Source organism: Alexandromys fortis, unplaced genomic scaffold (assembly GCF_014885135.2).
Source record: "Alexandromys fortis isolate MF-2015 unplaced genomic scaffold, M_Fortis_MF-2015_v1.1 scaffold_14, whole genome shotgun sequence".
Taxonomy (NCBI): Eukaryota; Metazoa; Chordata; class Mammalia; order Rodentia; family Cricetidae; genus Alexandromys; species Alexandromys fortis.
The window spans coordinates 7155430-7174171 of record NW_026067910.1 but is presented as its reverse complement, the minus strand read 5'-3'; the positions used below and the strand labels follow the sequence as shown (position 1 = coordinate 7174171).

At 39.5% G+C, this 18742-nt stretch overlaps 1 protein-coding gene across 5 annotated transcripts in view; it reads left to right on the top strand.

Annotated features, from left to right (window-relative positions):
- Positions 1 to 8624, top strand: part of Cep85l (centrosomal protein 85 like) — a 115007-nt gene extending 106383 nt beyond the window's left edge. For all 5 annotated transcript variants that reach the window (XM_050138052.1, XM_050138051.1, XM_050138055.1 and 2 more), the window contains one exon: positions 3920 to 8624. In XM_050138052.1, the coding sequence (XP_049994009.1) occupies positions 3920 to 4083 (164 nt within the window). In that variant the 3' untranslated portion in view covers positions 4084 to 8624. The remainder of the gene's footprint in view (positions 1 to 3919) is intronic.
- The last annotated feature ends 10118 nt before the right edge of the window (positions 8625 to 18742 follow it).

Genomic DNA, 18742 nt, shown 5'->3' with positions numbered 1-18742 from the left:
TTGGCTAGCTTATGCCCGAAATAACAACACACAAACTGTATTCATTTAAAGAACTGCTTGGCCCATACTCTAGCCCTTATAGGCTAATTCTCGCACCTGGACTAGCCCATTTCTAATGATGTGTGTAAGCACCCCAGGGTGCGCTTACCGGGAAGATTCTAGCCTTCGTCCATCCTGGGAGAGTGTAGCATGGCAAGCATGGCGTCTCTGCTCCAGAGCAGAGCTGTCGAGTCTCTCCGGGAGCAGAGCAGAGTCTGACCTCACTTCCTCTTCTGCCCAGAATTCTATTCTGTTTCCTCCTCCCATCTATGCTCTAAGCTAAGCCAAGCAGTTTCTTTATTGCTCAGCCAATGAAATCAACAGATTGATATATGACACTCCCACATCATGGATCTATTATAATTCTTCTACAGGTTGACATCCAGTTATGCTAGCACCATTTGTTAAAGATGCTTTCTTTCTTCCATTGTATAATTTTAGCTCCTTTGTCAAAAATTAGGTGTTCATAGGTTTGTGGGTTAATATCCGGGTCTTCGATTTGATTCCATTGGTCAACATTTCTGTCTTTATGCCAATACCATGCTGTTTTCATTACTGTAGCTCTGTAATAGAGTTTGAAGTCAGGGATGGTAATGCCTCCAGAAGTACTTTTATTGTGTAGGATTGTTTTGGCTATCCTGGGTTTTTTGTTTTTCCATATAGTTGATTATTGTGCTCTCAAGGTCTGTGAAGAATTTTGTTGGGATTTTGATGGGGATTGCATTGAATCTATAGATTGCTTTTGGTAGAATTGCCATTTTTACTATATTGATCCTCCCAATTCAAGAGCAAGGGAGATCCTTCCGTTTTCTGGTGTCCTCTTCAGTTTCTTTCTTCAAAGACTTAAAGTTCTTGTCAAATAGATCTTTCACTTCCTTGGTTAGAGTTACCCCAAGATATTTTATGCTATTTGTGGCTATCGTGAAAGGTGATGCTTCTCTGATTTCCCTCTCTGCGTCTCTATTCTTTGTACTCACTGCTTTTGTAAGTGTCCTGTGTCCTGTGGCTGAATGGGAGTGCCAGTCGTTTCAAGGGAGCCAAATTCTCTCCCACAGATGTGCTGCCTTTGGCACACATGACTTTTATGCTTTCTTTGTGACATCCTCTCTACTCTGTCTCAGTTCTTTCCCTTTCTGCCTGGAATTGTGGAAGAGCTGCCACAGTAACAAACTAATACGAACCTTCCTTTGGGGGTTCTTTTTGTAGGAATGCCCATCTCTTTGTGTAGTTCTCAAGAATAGAATATTGTCTTATTGATATCTTTTTAATAGGGAAGAAATATATAAGTAAAAAGCTTAAAAACAGGGTAAGGCTACATAAAAAAGTTTGTGGTGGAACACGCTCTGTGGAATGCTTGCCTCAGTATGGTTTGTGTGTGACGAGAATATTTCTATTTTCTCCAGAAAATATTCTACTGTATTACCTCATAATAGGTACTTTGGCTTAAAACAAATGCTCTTAAAGAATGTCACTTGTTAAATGAAACATATATTTGTGTTAAGCAAGGTCAGTAGACTTTTACCCTCACTTCATAGAGGTATGTTGGCATGCTTAAATATAGGCATGTGAAAAACACTGGTCAGTATTAGTCAGCAGATATCAGACACCTTCAATGGTGTGGATACTAAGTTGGGTGCTGTCCGTGCAGATCATTAAACAACCCCCTCTCTCACATTAACTGAATTATTAGATGGATTCAGTAAGTACTGTAATTGAGATGTGATCAAAGACTAGAACTGACTGATATACATGGGAAGGGCTGGAAAGGCTTTGTGGCTCTTAGAGAAGATGCCAGATGATCACCGACACTGGTTAGAACGGATCTCTTGGAGGAAGAAACAGAAGTTCACATATCACAGACTTCAGAGATGTAAAATCCCCCTCAGTTATTTTCTAATCTATATTTTAGTATAGCATTTGTTAGCCTTTACATTAATAGAGTTAGGCTAATATGAATGCAGTGAAGGTTTGAGACTCCACCCCCTTCACCACCACTAATCCCCGTGGTAGCTTTTTTCAGACTTTCAGGTTCAAACTCTAAGTCCTTACCTTACGTGTGGCATTGTGAAATTCTGTCTGGCCAGCTACTTTGAATTGCTATGTCATGTATCCTTCAAATCTCTGCCTCCTTGGTTTTCATGACATCATTCCCAAGTTCTGCTTCTACTTTTATATAAAAGACTGCTTAGCCTCAAGATTCTCTAGACTTCTCTGCAACTTTCTTACTGGGTTTCATCTGGGCACACCATTAGCCCCAGCATTTGGGAGGCAGAGGTAGGTGGATCTCTGTTAGTTCAAGGCCAGTCTGGTCCACAGAGTGTTACAGAATAGGCAGAACTGCATAATGGGTCCCTGTCTCAAAAAAAAAAATATTGGAGTACACAAGAGTTATTAGTCAGTGGCTATTTTCATTTGTTTCCTCTTTTAGTCACTATTCTCTCTGAATACTTACATCTTTTTCTGTTATTGCAATACTTTTCCCCATACAGATACTGATCCCTCACCTTGTCTAGAAGGCATCTTTGGTCTCCTGATTGTACTCAACTCTTTATATATACATATATACATACATAATATATGTATATATACATACATACACACACACACACTGGCTCTTTTCTAGGTATTAGAGACTCAGCATGACTCAAGTCCCCCCACTGTCCCGATCAGCTCTGCTCTCCTCAGAGTACTTAGTACTACCATACGCCACCTGATCCCAGTCCCTGACCCTCACTGTTGGCAGTTGAGCTCTATTGAGCTAATATTTACTCCTACCATTATGTCAGGCTCACATAACCCTGAACTGGACCATTACCCATCTTATTCATCCTCCTTTCCCTATCCATTTTTCAGATTGTTTTCAGGGTTTTATCTAAACCATAAATTGTTTTTCCTAATATCTTCCCTGTGTTAGAATAGGTTCTGCTTATCTCTGTAGCTTATTTCTTATGCCTCTTCTCACATGTATTTTGTCCTCTACTGTTTAATGGCTAGACACTACTAGTCTTGTTTCTCAGCTTCTGTCAGACTGCTGTGTTCTGTGTTTTGATAGCACACCAATAAACAAGTCCCAGCCATTACTCCAGTTAGGTCTACGTATGTTTTGTCTGTCCCGCTGTCTCTTTTGGGTAGTGGTGAATCATCCACAGTGTACTCTACGCCTAGTTATTTATGGAATCATTTGGAAAGCATTGAGAATAAATCATTGACTTCATCCAGCATCATACCTTGATCGTGGCAAATGTTCATTAGTACTTAAAAAAAAAAAAACCAGTTAGTTGCCTGCTGTGCCGGAGGTTGAAAGAGTTTATTTCACATTTTTCTTGCTTTTTTTTATTGGAACATGCTTTAAAAAAAAAACTAGAGTAGATAATTAAGAGCTAGCTGCTAGACCCTCACCTTCATTATTCAGTCTTCAGGTCATTCTCTATACATTTGTTTCAGTTGTTTGAGATTATATGGTCCTAATACTCTGGCTATATCTTTTGAAACTAATGTCTGCATGCCAGTAAAACTCCCTTTTGTAATCATAAAATTTAGGACATTTAGTCTGTACAAATAATTTTCAAATTTTGTCATTGGGAAAGAATTAAGTACACTAGTGGAACTTAAAAAGAGATGTGAGAAGTCGCTCTTTGTCGCCTTGCTAATATTGCTATTCACCAAGCATGCTGAATTTGTGTATGCTATATGAATTTAATACATTTTAACTAGCAGTGGTTTTTTAAGACCACTCAGGTAGGGTCTTTTTAATCTCAAATAATGTATAATTTGAACCTAAGCCTCACTGGTATTCATTGTACAGCATCATGTTTCCATGAGAATCTTGAACTGTCTATTCAGAAACCTAAGACATTCTCTCCATGCTTTCTTTACACAGCAATGAACTGTTCAGCTGAAGAGACTGAAAATGACCACAGCCCAGAAGCACTCACTAAAAAGCTCTCAGATGTGTGCCAGTTACGGAGGGACATTGATGAATTAAGGACTACAATATCAGACCGCTATGCTCAGGACATGGGAGACAACTGTGTTACCCAGTGATCAAGTGTTGGGCCACAGCAACAATGATCCATTGTGAAATGCTGCTGTGTTAGACTCCTTTGGTTTTTTTAGGACTATAAGGGAAAGGTGAAGCTCCTTGTAGTGGACTTCAGCTTTGTTGTTTCTGTTGTTAGGTTTGCTTTTCTGAGGAAGTTTGAAGGGGCTGATCAAATCAGGCAAGCAATCATGTTACTATTTGAAAAATGAGATAATGTCTGAAAGAAAAAGAACAAAACAACCTGCATTTTCAAACTACTGATTGTAGGACCAAGCTGTGAACAGTGCTCTTCAGATAAAGGCATAGGGTTTCCTTACTCCTGTCATTTTGTGTACGTACATGTGAGTGCTCATTCATTCTCTTGCTTGATCACTCTGTCTCTGTCTGTTTGTCTTTCTGTCTGTGTGTGCTTGCCATGCGTGTGCATTTGCATATGCATGGACTCTGTCAACACAGTAATGGGATTTCAAGGGTCAAAGCAAGACTTTAAAAGGCACACACTGTTGATTCTTCACTTTGGATTCTTCTAGGCAGACTGACCTGATCCAGTTCCAGGGCAGTGTTCTAATACAGAAGGCTAGCAAGGAAAGTCATTAGTACTTTAAAAAGTGGCTGTATTGAGATGGTGCGCTTGCTGATTTTGGCACTGGGGACAGCTGTTTCTTCCACAGTGGTCATAGATTGTCTCAGCAGTGTGAAGCTGCCATGAGGATTTTTCCATTGGCTTTGTATGAAAAGTTAATATACAAAAAGTAATTGCAATTAATTTCAGCATACCCCTTACTATTTGTAATCTTTATTTATGATATATATGTAAAGAGAGCCATATAAAATTAATAGGAGCCCTCTGAGGCCTTCAGTGACTAGTATAAAAAGGAAGATGATAAAGTAACTCTGGCAGGGCTGATTTTTATCCACACTTAGGCACTCACATTTAAGCAGTGTCGGGCCTGCTTTAAACTACTTTAAGAGAAAGCCAACTCATTATTCATATATGAATTAACAGTAACATAAAACAAAGCCTAAGTCTCAGTGATATTTTAATTACTAGATTTGTTGCATTACAAACAGCTTGTCATGGAGTGTGATATTGCTTAGGTTGGTTCATTTGGAGCACAGGGTACTACTATGTAATGCAACTCATTTGAGCAGATACAGTCATTTAAACTTCAAATAATATTGTCTGTGTATCATTTTATGTTTTAGAAAGATTATATATTTTATTGCCAGCTGAGAACTCATTACAATCTTTTTAATACAGGCAAAGCATTGCCTTTTATGGGTGTGTTTTTCCTTCCTTCCTTTCCTTCCTTTTTCCCTCCCTTCATCCCTCCCTCTCCACTTAATGCAACCCAATTTTCTTCAGACAGGACTACATAGGTGGGAGATTAATTAATTAATTAATTAATTAAGATGCAACCCAATTTTCTTCAGGCAGGACTACATAGGTGGGAGAGTAAAGGGTGTGGAGCCGGCAGGATAGTACTGTTGACTGGCATAAACTGTTTTCTTGCTAAGCTTATTCTGGTAGGAAAGATTTTTCTTAATCTCATCAATGAGAACTTAGTAGAACAGGCCTTTAAGGAGATTGCTTAGGAAGATAATTAGTTCAGAATTGAATTGTCCATATTCATTTGGTAGTTATATTTCAGTAGTTGGTTATACTATATAATAATGACAGATTTCCCTTCTATTTAGTGCTAAATCCACTCTACTCCTCTTGGGATCTGACTACTAATAAATCAGTGTGTTGAAGCGAGTATGCAACCTAGCTCTCTAACCCAGAGAGAATTCTGTCTAAGAATTTGGTTCTTTAAAAATGTGTTCATTGGGTTTGGGGGGGGTAATGTTTTAATGATAATCAAGAAATTGTTCACTGCAAAAATACATGCTGTGCAAAAAGTAACATGTGTAGATGGTCCCAAGCTGTAAAGTCAGATAATAACATCTACTTGGTCAACCGCTACAACAGTAACAGATTTACTTTGGCTTTGGATAGAGTCCTCCCTGTTCTTTCATGGTGTCAGAAATACAGCCACCTAAAACCATAGCCCTGTAGAGCAACTATTGCTGATGTGTGTTAGCATCTTCTTAGAGTACCTAAGTCCTAGGTTCTTAGTTTCATGCTTTGAGTTTTTCTACTTACTGCTTTTTAAAACAAATTTACGGTCATCTACACATAGAGACATGCACAAATACCTTTCGTCTGGCCATTTGCAATAAATAATTTTTGTTTCGGCTAGCTTTCTAAAACTTAATAAATTTAATTCGCATATGTTAGAATAAAAATTTTTAATTAAGAAATTACCAAACTCTTATTGATACATTTTAATTTTTAAACTGTATGCTACCATTAAAAAGACATTCAGATGTGTTAGATTTTGATTCATATTTTGATATAATTGACTACAAAATACTAATCTCTTACTAGAGTCTAGAGTTAATGAAGGACTGTGATAGCAAGGAGTCAGCTTTGGAGGGAATTTTGAGGAAGACGGAGCTAGTTATGTTCTAGTTAGTCAGCATTTCATTTTCCAGAAACATCTCCTGCCTTGAGACACACCCATGTTAGAATAATAATAATATCACATCCATTGAAAACAAAAAATTATCATTAGGTCAAGTGCAATGGCAAACAGCAATTCTATAGTGTTTTGTCCACATTTTGAAGTAGGGTGTACATGGAGTTACTATAATAACATAAGCCTACAATAAGAAGGAACTTAACTCTAAAGTAAATCTATCTGTAAATTTTCATATGCAATGATCTTTTTTCATTTATGCATTTGTGTATAAAGTCTTATTCTCCTAAGAAGTGTTACACAGTATTTTTACTTTTAGTCTATTCAAGGTGAAGCCATTTGAACACAGCCACGTAGAACAGAGGTAGGCTAACAGTTGCTGCAGGAAAGTCACCGTTTCCCTATGCCAGTAGAACTAGCTGAATCAAGGACACAGAGATGCACTGTTCTCGCGTGTGATGTCAGAAAAGCAGACTTAAACTTAGTGCGTTTCCAATGGCGTCTGGTTGTAAGAGTCTTGACAAGATACATATACAAGAATTTTATTCTTAAGAGCATGGTCCCTTTTAATACTTGGAATGGATTCACTATTTAAAGTTAGTATTATTATATCTTAGTGATGGTTGTGGGATTTTAATTTTGTGAAACTGAATTTAACTTTTAGTAGCTTGTTAGAAAAATATTAAGAGCTAGAAAATGTTGCTAAAGGGAATATTGGACAGTTCGACTTAGAACGTTGTGAGGAAATATTGTTCTTGTTTCAGACTCATTGGGAATCTCGGGCAGGTTGTAAAGGGACCGTTTCGTTGGAGAATGCTCTTTAAATATCAGCAATATTGAGCAACAGGAGCTGAGCAACAGGCTATTTTGCACAGTACTGTTCAGTGCTAGCACACCTCTGGTTTAGATTGCTGGAGTTCTTGTCTATATTTCTGTCACCGGATATATGGTAGAGTGATAGGATGTTCTCTGAATGGCCACACAGACCAAGCAGATGACATTTGGAGCCACCAGTAGCCCTTGCTTCCCATTCGTTTCCATTTCTGACAGTTCTTTTCAGTGCTCACGAACGAAGAGAAACTGTGTCCTGTTTGGTACAAAGAGTAAAATTTCAATTTCACCCCCAAAACACACTGATGGTAATTGCTGTATGAATGCATCATACATTTAATCATGAAAGGGAATGATTGAGATTCTTATTATTTAAATGAAATATTCAATATAATAGAATGTACTTTGAAATCAATAAGTCATTGGCAACACTGTTGCAGCTGCATACAGAGAGAACCTTTTGTGCCTTTTTGCCTGCAGTGTTTATTTCTCTTACATGAACTATGAGAATGTTGATTATTGCACCTTGTTCTTTGGTAAATAGACTTAAGAATTTTTCTAAAAAGAGCCATTTCTTCTTAGATGATAGTTACCTTAGTAAACTTGAGAGGATGTATATCATATTTGGATGTGTTTGAAGCTCAGCCTTTTCTGTATAGAGAGCAGGAAATTCCTTTAAAATGTACTCATTTGTATGTATGTGTGTGTATTTATATATTATATATGCAGTTATTTAAATACTTAAGCATGAAATTGACATAATGTTGGCGTGGTGACCAGAAGTAGTAAGGTGCTAGACGGTCACATTAAAAGCACAGCACAGCAGAGTGTGCAATCAGTCACTGACTGGTGGGTTTGTAAACTAGGTTCAGTTTTTGAACCACCAGAATACCTCATGTGTAAATACAGTGTTCATGATTTAACTGAAATACAGTTATTGTAAAAAAAAAATGTGAAGCCACTGGCTGGCTTATGCCTTCTGACTTTGTTTTTCCTCCTTTTTGGAAAGGAGTTGTTTTTGGTTTTGTTTTTTAAATAGGGTTTACAGCTAGAAATTTGAATGCCAAAGTTCTATTTATTAAACTAAGAGAAAAAGTTTTCAATGTTAATGGCTAGTATTTTTCCACTGGACTATTGTTTGTTGATGTTGGAATTTGTATTTACAGAGAAATAAATTTTTTACAAAAATATTTTGTCTTTGTGGTACCTAATGTTGGTATAGAAATGTATTTGACATTTCAGGCTCTCTAACCCAAGGTCTCACAATGACCTGACTTTTAAGTAAATGTTTTCCATAAATATATAGAAGAATCTTTGATCAGAATACAAGACTTGGGCCTTCTAGGCCTCTCGTATTTCATTAGCTAAAAATCATTGCCTCAACATCTTTCTGGGAAGGTGGGTAGTATTCCCACAACAGCTGTAATAAGTGCAAAGTCAAGACTGCATACCTCTCAGCTGATAGAGCTGTGCTCCCTCAGGAACTGTGTACACCTCAGCTGATAGAGCTGTGCTCCCTCAGGGACTGCATACACCTCTCTCAACTGATAGTGCTGTGCCCTTTTGAATGAGGGGGCTGCTTGTTCATCCTGGCCACCCAGAACCAAAATAATCATACAGATTATTTTGTTATTATGTTAATTAAAACACTGCTTGGCCCATTAGCTGTGGCTTCTTATTGGCTAACTCCTATATCTTAATTTAACCCATTTTTATCAATCTTTATATCACAACGAGGTCGTGGCCTACTAGCAAAGTTTCAGCTCATCTACCTCTGGCTGTGGATCCATGGCATCTCTGACTCTGCCTTCTTTATCCAAGCATTCAGTTCCACCTTCCCCACCTACATAAGTTCTGCCCCATCAACAGGCCAAGGCAGTTTCTTTATTCATAGTGGTAATTACAGCACATAGAGGGGACTCCCACATCACCTCCCCTTTTCTGTTTAAATAAAAAAGAAGACTTTAACGTTAACATAGTAAAATTACATATAACAAAACAGGTATTAAGCAAGAATTACAGTTACAATATTTATATCTATACCATATCTAAGCAAAACTATAGAACTATCTATTCTTCAACTCCATTAAAGACTCCAGAAGGATATATTATTACCTAAGTAAACAATAAGTTCATTTAAAGCAACTTCCAAAACTCTAGAATTGACAGAGACTTCTTGCTACCTGGACAGTCACCCAAAGTTCTTCTGTACTGTAGGGGCATCCATCTTTAGCCTACATGCCCAAAGTATCCAGCATACTTTTCCACAAAGCAGGAAATTTCAAAGAGAGTTCCACCTATACTGGCAGTTTGTCAGTCACTTTCTTCTGTATCCTGCAGAATATCTAGCAGACTCTTTCATGAAGCAGGAACCCTGAAGCACTGTCTCACCTTTAGGCAAGTTCATCAGTCATTTCTCTGCAGGTCCTGTATGTCCAGTTAAGCAGTCCAGGCAAGAGCAGTTTCTTGTTCAAATGGCTAACCAACTCCATAAGGAGCCTCTTCAGTGCCCATCATCCTCTTGAAGTAGCTTGGTGCTGCCAGGAACAGATGTGTCTCACTGTCATGAAAAGTTCTAAGTTCTTAAACATTTTAAATGCCATATTCTGAAGGTCTGAAAGATTTGGAAAATACCTAACTGACATATATATATATATATATATATATATATATATATATATGTATATATAATGTCAGTAACTGACATACATATATACATATGTATGTGTGTGTATAATGACTATGAGCTTCACTATTATTGATGACTATTAACCTATATTTCTTAATTATACATTGTATTTTTAAATGAACAAAGACAATACCTTAATCAAGGGTAGAAATATACACATACAGTATAACAAAATTTACCTTAAATTTGTATTAATAAAGCAAGATCCATACCAATGCTAATCTCTATAGCATATCCCCTTTTAAATGTAAAGGAACATTTACAGACAATATTTGGGAATATGGGCGTAGTTCTGTCCATACTGCTTCTTGCTGTTTGGGGACACTGTTAATCAGGTTTTTCATGGTGTATCCTGTGTGCTAGGTTCATCTCAGTCAGCAGTTGGGTGAAGTAATTTTTTGAGGGTGTTCACAGCAACCTTTCAGGGGGTCTTGTTCCATCATACCATACCAGTCTGGAAGCAATCCACAGGTTCTCATCCTCTGTGGAAACAAGAGAAAAACCTCTTTCCAAAGCAACATATCCTTATACCCAAATTTGGAAGTCATCATACCTTTATAATATACTGGTTTAGCTTAGCAGCCCATACAATGAAATGTCTCTCTATACATAGCTCCTTCATAGTCAAAAAATTCAAAGATAACACAATAATATACATAATCCAGACTCTGTGAAATTCCAGTCTTTATGTGGCTTATTTTTACTCTATAGCTTTTTAATATTTATTTTATTATCTTTTATCTTTACTCCTTTATAACTGTCTGTCTTTGTCCTCTGCAAATATGTTGTGGCTGTTTAGCTTAGGGATTTTGTGGGACTCTTAAAGTAGGAGTTGGGGGTGTCTCTGACTCTTTTGCCTACTCTTGGGAACCCTTTTCCTCCCACTGGGTTGCTTGATATGAGGGTTTTTTCTCCCCTAATCTTATTGTGCCTTGTTATGCCATGTTCTGTTGATATCCTTGGGAGGCCTGTACTTTTCTGAATGGAAATAGATCTGGGAGAGAAGGAGGTTGGAGGGTACTAGGAGGGTTGGAGGGAGAAGAGGATGTGTGTTTGGCATCCTTAGCTATCAAGGAAAGGCAAATTACAATGACTTTGGAAATGTATCTTCCAGCTTTGATCAAGAAGGGGACAGTAAGGTTCCAGAGGAACTGGCACCTTCTCCTGCCCTCTGTGGGTACCTGCATACAAGTGTAAACATTCACTAAGTGTATGCACACGAATACAAATAAATAAATCCTTAAAAATTAAAAGTAAATTTTCAATATGATCTAGCTATACTATTTCCTGATGTATGCTCCAAGGCCTTAGCATTCTCCCACTGTAACACTTGCATGTCCAAGCTTATTGCTATAATATTTTCAACAGCAGGAAACTGAAACCAGGCTAGATGTCCATCAGCAGAGGAACGGATAATGAAAATGTATATATACATGATGAAATTTTACTTGGTTGTAGAGAAAAAAATTGAATTAAATTAGAAGAAAAATGGATCTGAAAAATATTACAAGGTAACTCAGACCAAGAAAGACAAATTATATAGTCTATAATATGTAGATCCTAACTTGTTATAGGTATAAATCCTAGTGAATGTAGAAATAGGTTATGAAACTAGTAAGAGTTGCAGTAGGCTTTGTGTGATGTGGCATGGAAGCAGAAAGGAAGTGATGAGGGAGAGGGTCAGGGATTGGGGTAAAGGTGAAGAATAAACAGAATCAAGTTAATGCCATAACAGAATCTAATGCTGTGCAGGCTGATATATAAAACATCCTGAGATAGACTAAAATGGCCAATGCTAACATGTGGCATAAAGATATTCCCAAGCTATCCCTTAAATAATCTTTTCGTTATTATATTGGAATCTGGGATAAACATAATTAAATTCAGTTGGCGCCTTTGGACAGTTGTCATTAATAGTTACATTGCAACTATTGCCAAACAATACTCAAAGCAAAATCAAAGCAGGTGCTCCTCCTGGGGTAGAGTTGGAGAAAGTGGCTGGCTGGAATGAATGTTGAGGGGTCTGTGGCCAATAGTTAGCAGAATAAGTTTAATATCGCAAGACCACGAGGTTCAGGGTGCCAGGATACTTAGTACTATAGTACTATGTGCTAGGAATTAGAGATGTTTTGGGGAATTCTGAGCTCCAAAGGGACTCAGACCAAGACACTACCAAAGGGATTTGTTTGTGTAAACATCTTGCTTGGTCTGTGATTCTCTTTATTATCTGGCCTGTAGAACATTTTCAGTTTACATAAATAGTACATAGAAGATGCACTCGCTCCGTCTACCACTGCAAGCATTTTTCCTTATTGCATTGGTAAGGTACATGTCATATAACTGGTAAACTAATATTGGTTGTTATTTGTAACTGAAATCCCTAGTCGATTCCTGAATGATTCTCTGAATTATGGAAAATACACATTATCATATATTTTTCAACAATTCTGAGTTGAAAATACATTTTACATATAGTTTATATTCATATGAGCCAAAAGTTACTTTTCTGAAAATTACTTCACAGGTTTATGACAAGTTTTATGAAATATTTTGTCACTTTCAAGTGGGAAAGATGCCTTAAATTTTTACTTAAATTTGAATCCATTATATGAAATGTAACTACATTTGCATAATTTTGCGATGTATTCCTAGGATAACATTCTTGTTCCAAAGAATGCTTAATACTTTGATTTGTAAAAGAAATCCATAGTATACGTCTTACCAGATTGGGTTTTGGAAGAACAAAAGTCTCCCATACCAATAATTAATTCTCCATAAAGTTTGAAAAGATTTGAAGTCCTGTAATTGAAAGAAAAATAGAAGCCCAGAAAAATTACAAGGAAATTTGTAATTAAAGTGGTTACTATTTCCTTACTTTCTTCTTTTTTTTCCAACATAATATTTTTTATCAATTATTTAGAAATTTCATGCAATGCATCGACCACACTCACTTTCCATTCCTCCCAGGTCCACTCTCTTACAATTTGTGTTGCCCATATACTCACTGGAGCATGGTCAAACTCCCAGTGGACTGTCCCTTACTCATAACTGAGACCTTTCCCATCCTTACCACCAGAAGTCTACAACTACAAAGAGCTATACTTCAGCATCTTTATCTTTTTTTAAGGACTTCCCTCAATAGCTTCATGTCTAGACTTTTTTTTTTCTTTTGTGGGGATGGGTGGGTGTATTGTAGAATCTTTCAATGTCTGTTATTCTCAATTGAGACTGTAGACTCATTGATACTACTGCAACAGATTCTTCTTTGCCCATAACAACCACCGGCAGCACAGATCATGGACTTTCCATACCTGTACAGACCATGGGCAATCTGTATGGTCTCTGGTGGCATCTTGGACCATGAATTTCATCATGATCTCCAGTGGCAACATGGATTACAACATCAACATGATCCCAGAGTGGATCATGGACAGTAACATGGTTTCCAGTGGCAGCAAGGACATCATTGTAGGTTATTTGTTCAACTCTTTGGGGACTTAGCACCCAGCTCTCAAATAAGTACACAGAGACTTATTTTTAGTTATAAATGCCCTACCTTAGCTTGGTTTATTTCTAGTCAGTTTTTCTAACTTAAATTAATCTCATTTATATCTAACTATGTTTTATTTCTGGACTTTTTACCTTTTTATTTTATATACCTTTCCTTCTTATTGATTACGTGGCTGGCTATGTGACTAGGTGTTGGCTTCTGGTGCCCTTCTCTCTTTCTTCTTTTCTTACTTCTCTTTCTTCTCTCCAGCCTAGATTTCTCCTCCTTTTTATTCTGTCTGTCAGCCCCACCTATCCTTTCTCTTGTCAAGCTATTGACTGTTTACTTCTTTATTAGACCAATTAGATATCTTAGTTAGGCAGAGTAACACAACTTTACAGAGTTAAACAAATGCAACATAAAAAATGCATCATATCATTGCTTCATTAAACAAATATTTCACAGCATAAACAAATGTAACACATCTTAAACTAATATTCCACAACACCTCATTGTGGCCTCTAGTGGCTGCATGTATCTCAGACATCAACATGGCCCCCAGCTGCAGTATGGACCACAGGTATCAACATGTTATCCAGTGACCACAGACATCTACATAGTCTCTTGTGACAACACAGACCACAGACATCAGAATAGCCCCATATGACAGGCCAGACCATGGGCATAAACATGGCCTCCAGGAGCAGCAGGGACCATAGACACCAATCTAACGCTCTGCAGCAGCAGACCATAGAAATCAGCATGGCCTCAGGTAGCAGGCCAATCCATGAACATCCACATGACTTCTGTTGATATGGGAGGTCCTTCTGTCTATGTGTTGCTTTTATTGGTTAATGAGTAAAGAAACTGCTTTGGGCCTATAGCAGAACTATAGGGAAACAGAACTAGGCAGGGAAAACTAAGCTGAATGCTGGGAGAAAGAAGGGTGGAATCAGAGAGAAGAAATTGAGCTGCTGGAGACAGACACTGGGAACTTTAGCTGGTAAGCCACAGCTATATGACCACACACAGGTTAATAGATATAGGTTAAATAAATATGTAAGAGTTAGCCAATAAGAAGCTAGAGCTAAGGGGCCAAGCAGTGATTTAATTAATACCGTTTCTGTGTGATTATTTCAGGGCTAAGAAGTTGGGAATGAACAAGTGGCTTTCTCACTACATTCTGTCAATTCTATGACTATAAACATCAACATGGTTTCAGTTAGCAGCACAGACCATGAACACCAAATGGCCTCTGGTGACTACACAGACCACAGATATCAACAAGGTTTCTGATGGCAGTAGCATAGGCCACTGATGTCAACATGGCTCCCAATGGTAACTTGAACCACAGACATCAGCATGGTCCTTGACAGCATTTCAGATAAGGGAAGGGGAAACAGATGAGATCTTATGAGAAAATTGGGAGCATGGGGGTGGGGAAATAAGGGAGGGTAGAAAGGGAGGAAGAAAAGAGAAGAGGAGAGGGGAGGAGAACCTGTGGGAACAGGAACAGAGATAGAGAGCATGGAAAAATATATTTTGATTGAGGGAGCCTTTATGGGGCTTGCAGAAACCTGGCACTAGATCTTCCTGGGAATCCATAAGGATGGCTCCAGCTAAGAAATTGACTACAAACATACACCAAAGACATTTTCTCCAATTTGGTGTCAGGTTTACCAGAGATCTGAATGTGAAAGTCAACTCTAACCAGACTTGTCCAAAATGGGTTCTCTGTTCTTCAGATGAGGGATTGAGCTGAAGGATATATTCCCTTCTCTGTTCCTTCTCTTATTCTGTGAGGTATACATTGCGCAATTATTGTCTAAACATAAAAATGGCATTATCATCAAGCAACTAGTTATTTCTAGAATCACACTGTTGTCTACCTTGACTTTGATGTGCTAGTTTGCAAGGCAAGCCAAATTAATCTGCATTTCTGTGGCTTTATTCCAGCTTTTCTTTGATTAAGACAGGGCTAATATGGAAAAGCTTCTATCCAAAAGTCATCCATATGGGGATACTATAGAAACATTGCATTTAATGGCCTTGAGCTGTCAATCCATCTTTGCAGGAATCAATGCTTTCATATAAGAGTTCTATGTTAGGAATATATAATAGGAAAATGTAAATTCAGCTAAATTTAATCTATTGGTTGAGATCAATTTTCAGTTAAAATTGAAGAGTTCTTTTCAAATTGAAAGTGATGAAATATTTTGTTTCCTAAATGTGTGAGAGGGTAATCCCCCCCCCCGCAAAGTAACTTTCTGACTCATATGAATATAAAATGAACATATGTCAAATATTTTATTTAATTCATTAATTTAATGAGGGAATTGGGAACGTTGTTTCAGCTGATGTAAGGAGAATACAAAGGACAGATACATTTATAACTCAGAAGTGTTGAAATGAATATGCAAGAGATTGCGAAAGTGGCTTTCCACATGCAGAAAGGGGCATTAATTTAATCTCTACTAGATGCAATTTACAGTGTATTGCTAGGCAAGAATTGTTTATAATTATTATTTCTCTTTCTATTATAAGAATTGTGAAGTAGCTGAAAGCCAATGAGAAGCTTAAATAGCACCACAGCGAGCATCCAATGATGCACCATTTCCTATCACACATACTCAGTGACTGCCTCAATGTTACACACTTCCTTGCGAATTTCTCTGGGCTTTTGCCTCTCTTTTGGCTTGAGTGATGGACAGTATAGAGGCTAATGGGCACAGGAGTCTTTTTATAAACTCCTCTAGAACCCAGTCTAGAGCATGTGATGCTTCCTCACTAAACACCTAGAAATAAAGGAGACAAAAAAACAGACAGATAGGAACAGATGTGCAAAAGCTAGTCAGTTATAAATATGTTATGCAAAAGCATTTGCCTTTAGAAGATACAGCTTTACTTCACTGGGCAGATTTTTTAAAACCTTTTTAAAAAATTCATTTTATATTTTTTAATCAACAAATTAATATTCCCCAGATGGATCACAGTTTTCCCTCCCAGTCCCTCACCTAACATCACCCCTTCTCCCATCCACTCCTCCTTCCTTCCCTTCAGAAAAGTGCATGCCTTCCATGTATATCAGTCAGCCATGGAAAATCATCACTTGGCAGATTTTATCTTCTACATTTTGGAAATATGACTCCTTTATTTTTCTCTCCTTTTTATTGATTGGCTAGTTTTATGCCTCTCCACACCCCCCAGCATGTGTATCTGGTAGATTTACAATGAATGAGTAAAAGCTTTCCACACATTAATGAGCTAAGAGTTCTATCATTAATATATTACTAGTGTCTTGTGTTATTCCTTGGAAACTACAGCTCCCAGACTTCCCTTCACCTGGGCGCGCCAGCGCGCCCAGGTGAAGACCATCACTCCCAGATAACCTTGCGCCCGCAGTTAAAAGCGAGCGCTCCACGAGGTTTCGCTCTCTTGCTCCCTTCCCCCCCTTGTGTGTCTTGCACGTCCCGCCCTTATCGTGTTCCCCCCTCCCCATTAAACACACCCACGTGGGAGCCGCGTGTCCGTCTCTTCCTTTGCGTCCGTCTATCCTGTGTTTGTCCACACACCCATGCCGCCCCGCCGCCGTTTTTAAGGAATAATATTGGTGCCGAAACCCGGGCCGTCGACTCGGGGACTTCTTCGTGCCGGATTTTCCACCCGAGGTCCGGGCTCCGGGCCTCTGGCGCCTCCCGGGGTCCGGGACCTCGCGCCGGACACAGAGTCAGAACCGGGACCACCACCGCCCCACGGCCATCTCCAACTAACCGTGAGTCCCCCCCCGCGGGCTTTTCCCTCCTTGATACGCCTAGGGACGTCCGGCCGGCTCCCCCTGGCTAATCTGGGTTGGAATTGCCTTCCCATTGCCCCCCTCCCTTCTCTTGGTCTTGTGCCCCTGGCTAGGTTTGGTTCTGCCGCAGCTGGGAGCTCGGTGCTCTCAGTCGCTTTCTCCCCAGGGTTTGGTGCCCTGGTTTTCCTACTGCTCTTCCTTCCTATCTGTGTCTCCCGCGTCGGGTCCGCTACGGAGCGGACACCTTCCGGCTGTACGGTCAGCCCTAACGGCGTGATTGTCCTCCTGCCGGCCGAGTTTGGTACTCGTCGGTTGCCGGTTTCGAGTCAATCTTCGCCCATACCACGGCCTCCTCTTTCCTCGGACGCCTGGATAGAGGACTTGCTGTGCTCGTCGGCGGTCAGCACCACAATTGCCATGGGCCATCCAAGATACCCCCACTTCCCCTCTCTGTCAGGTCTCGTGGGACCGCCCCTTCCCGTGCGCAACGCCTCACCGTCTCTCTTCCTTCCACAGATTTCAAAAATCCCCCCCCCTTAACCGTTCCACCCTCAGATCTCCCTCTCGTTCTCCTCCGCGCAGCTTCAGCTCCTGCCTCAGCTCCCGCCCCTACCTACCTCACCAAACTCCGCCTCTCAACTGCGTATTTAGAGGTATTTTTCTCAGCCATTCATTCCTGGTTCTACCAACCTGTCCAGTTCCACTCTTGGGGAGAGATCTCCTGACCAAGTTGGGAGCCTTCATTTCTTTCGCGCCCCCAACTCGCTTCATTCCAGATTCGTCGGTGACGCAGCTGCTGCTTCTCCTGGCCCCGCGATCTCCTGATACTAACATGTCTTTTCCTCTTACCCCCTCTCTTCCCAAAGCCTCAAAGGGTTAAAACCTATAGTCTCTGACCTTCTGAGAAAGGGGCTGCTTCGCCCCACCTCTTCCCCCTTTAACACCCCAATATTGGCTGTTAAAAAACCTAACGGAACTTATCGTTTGGTTCAGGACCTCCGGCTCATTAACTCTGCTGTAGTACCTCTACACCCGGTCGTGCCTAATCCTCTCACTTTGTTGTCCACCATTCCTTCAGGGACCTCCCACTTCTCCGTCTTGGACCTCAAGGACGCCTTTTTCTCTATTCCCCTCAGCCCTCAATCTCAAAACATCTTTGCTTTCACCTGGACAGATCCTGATACTAATTTTTCTACACAGCTCACCTGGACCGTTCTCCCTCAGGGATTCCGGGACAGCCCACACCTCTTTGGCCAGGCTCTGGCCTCTGATCTGCTTTCTCTGCCTCTCCCTAAATCAAAGCTTATACTCTATGTCGATGACATCCTGCTGTGTA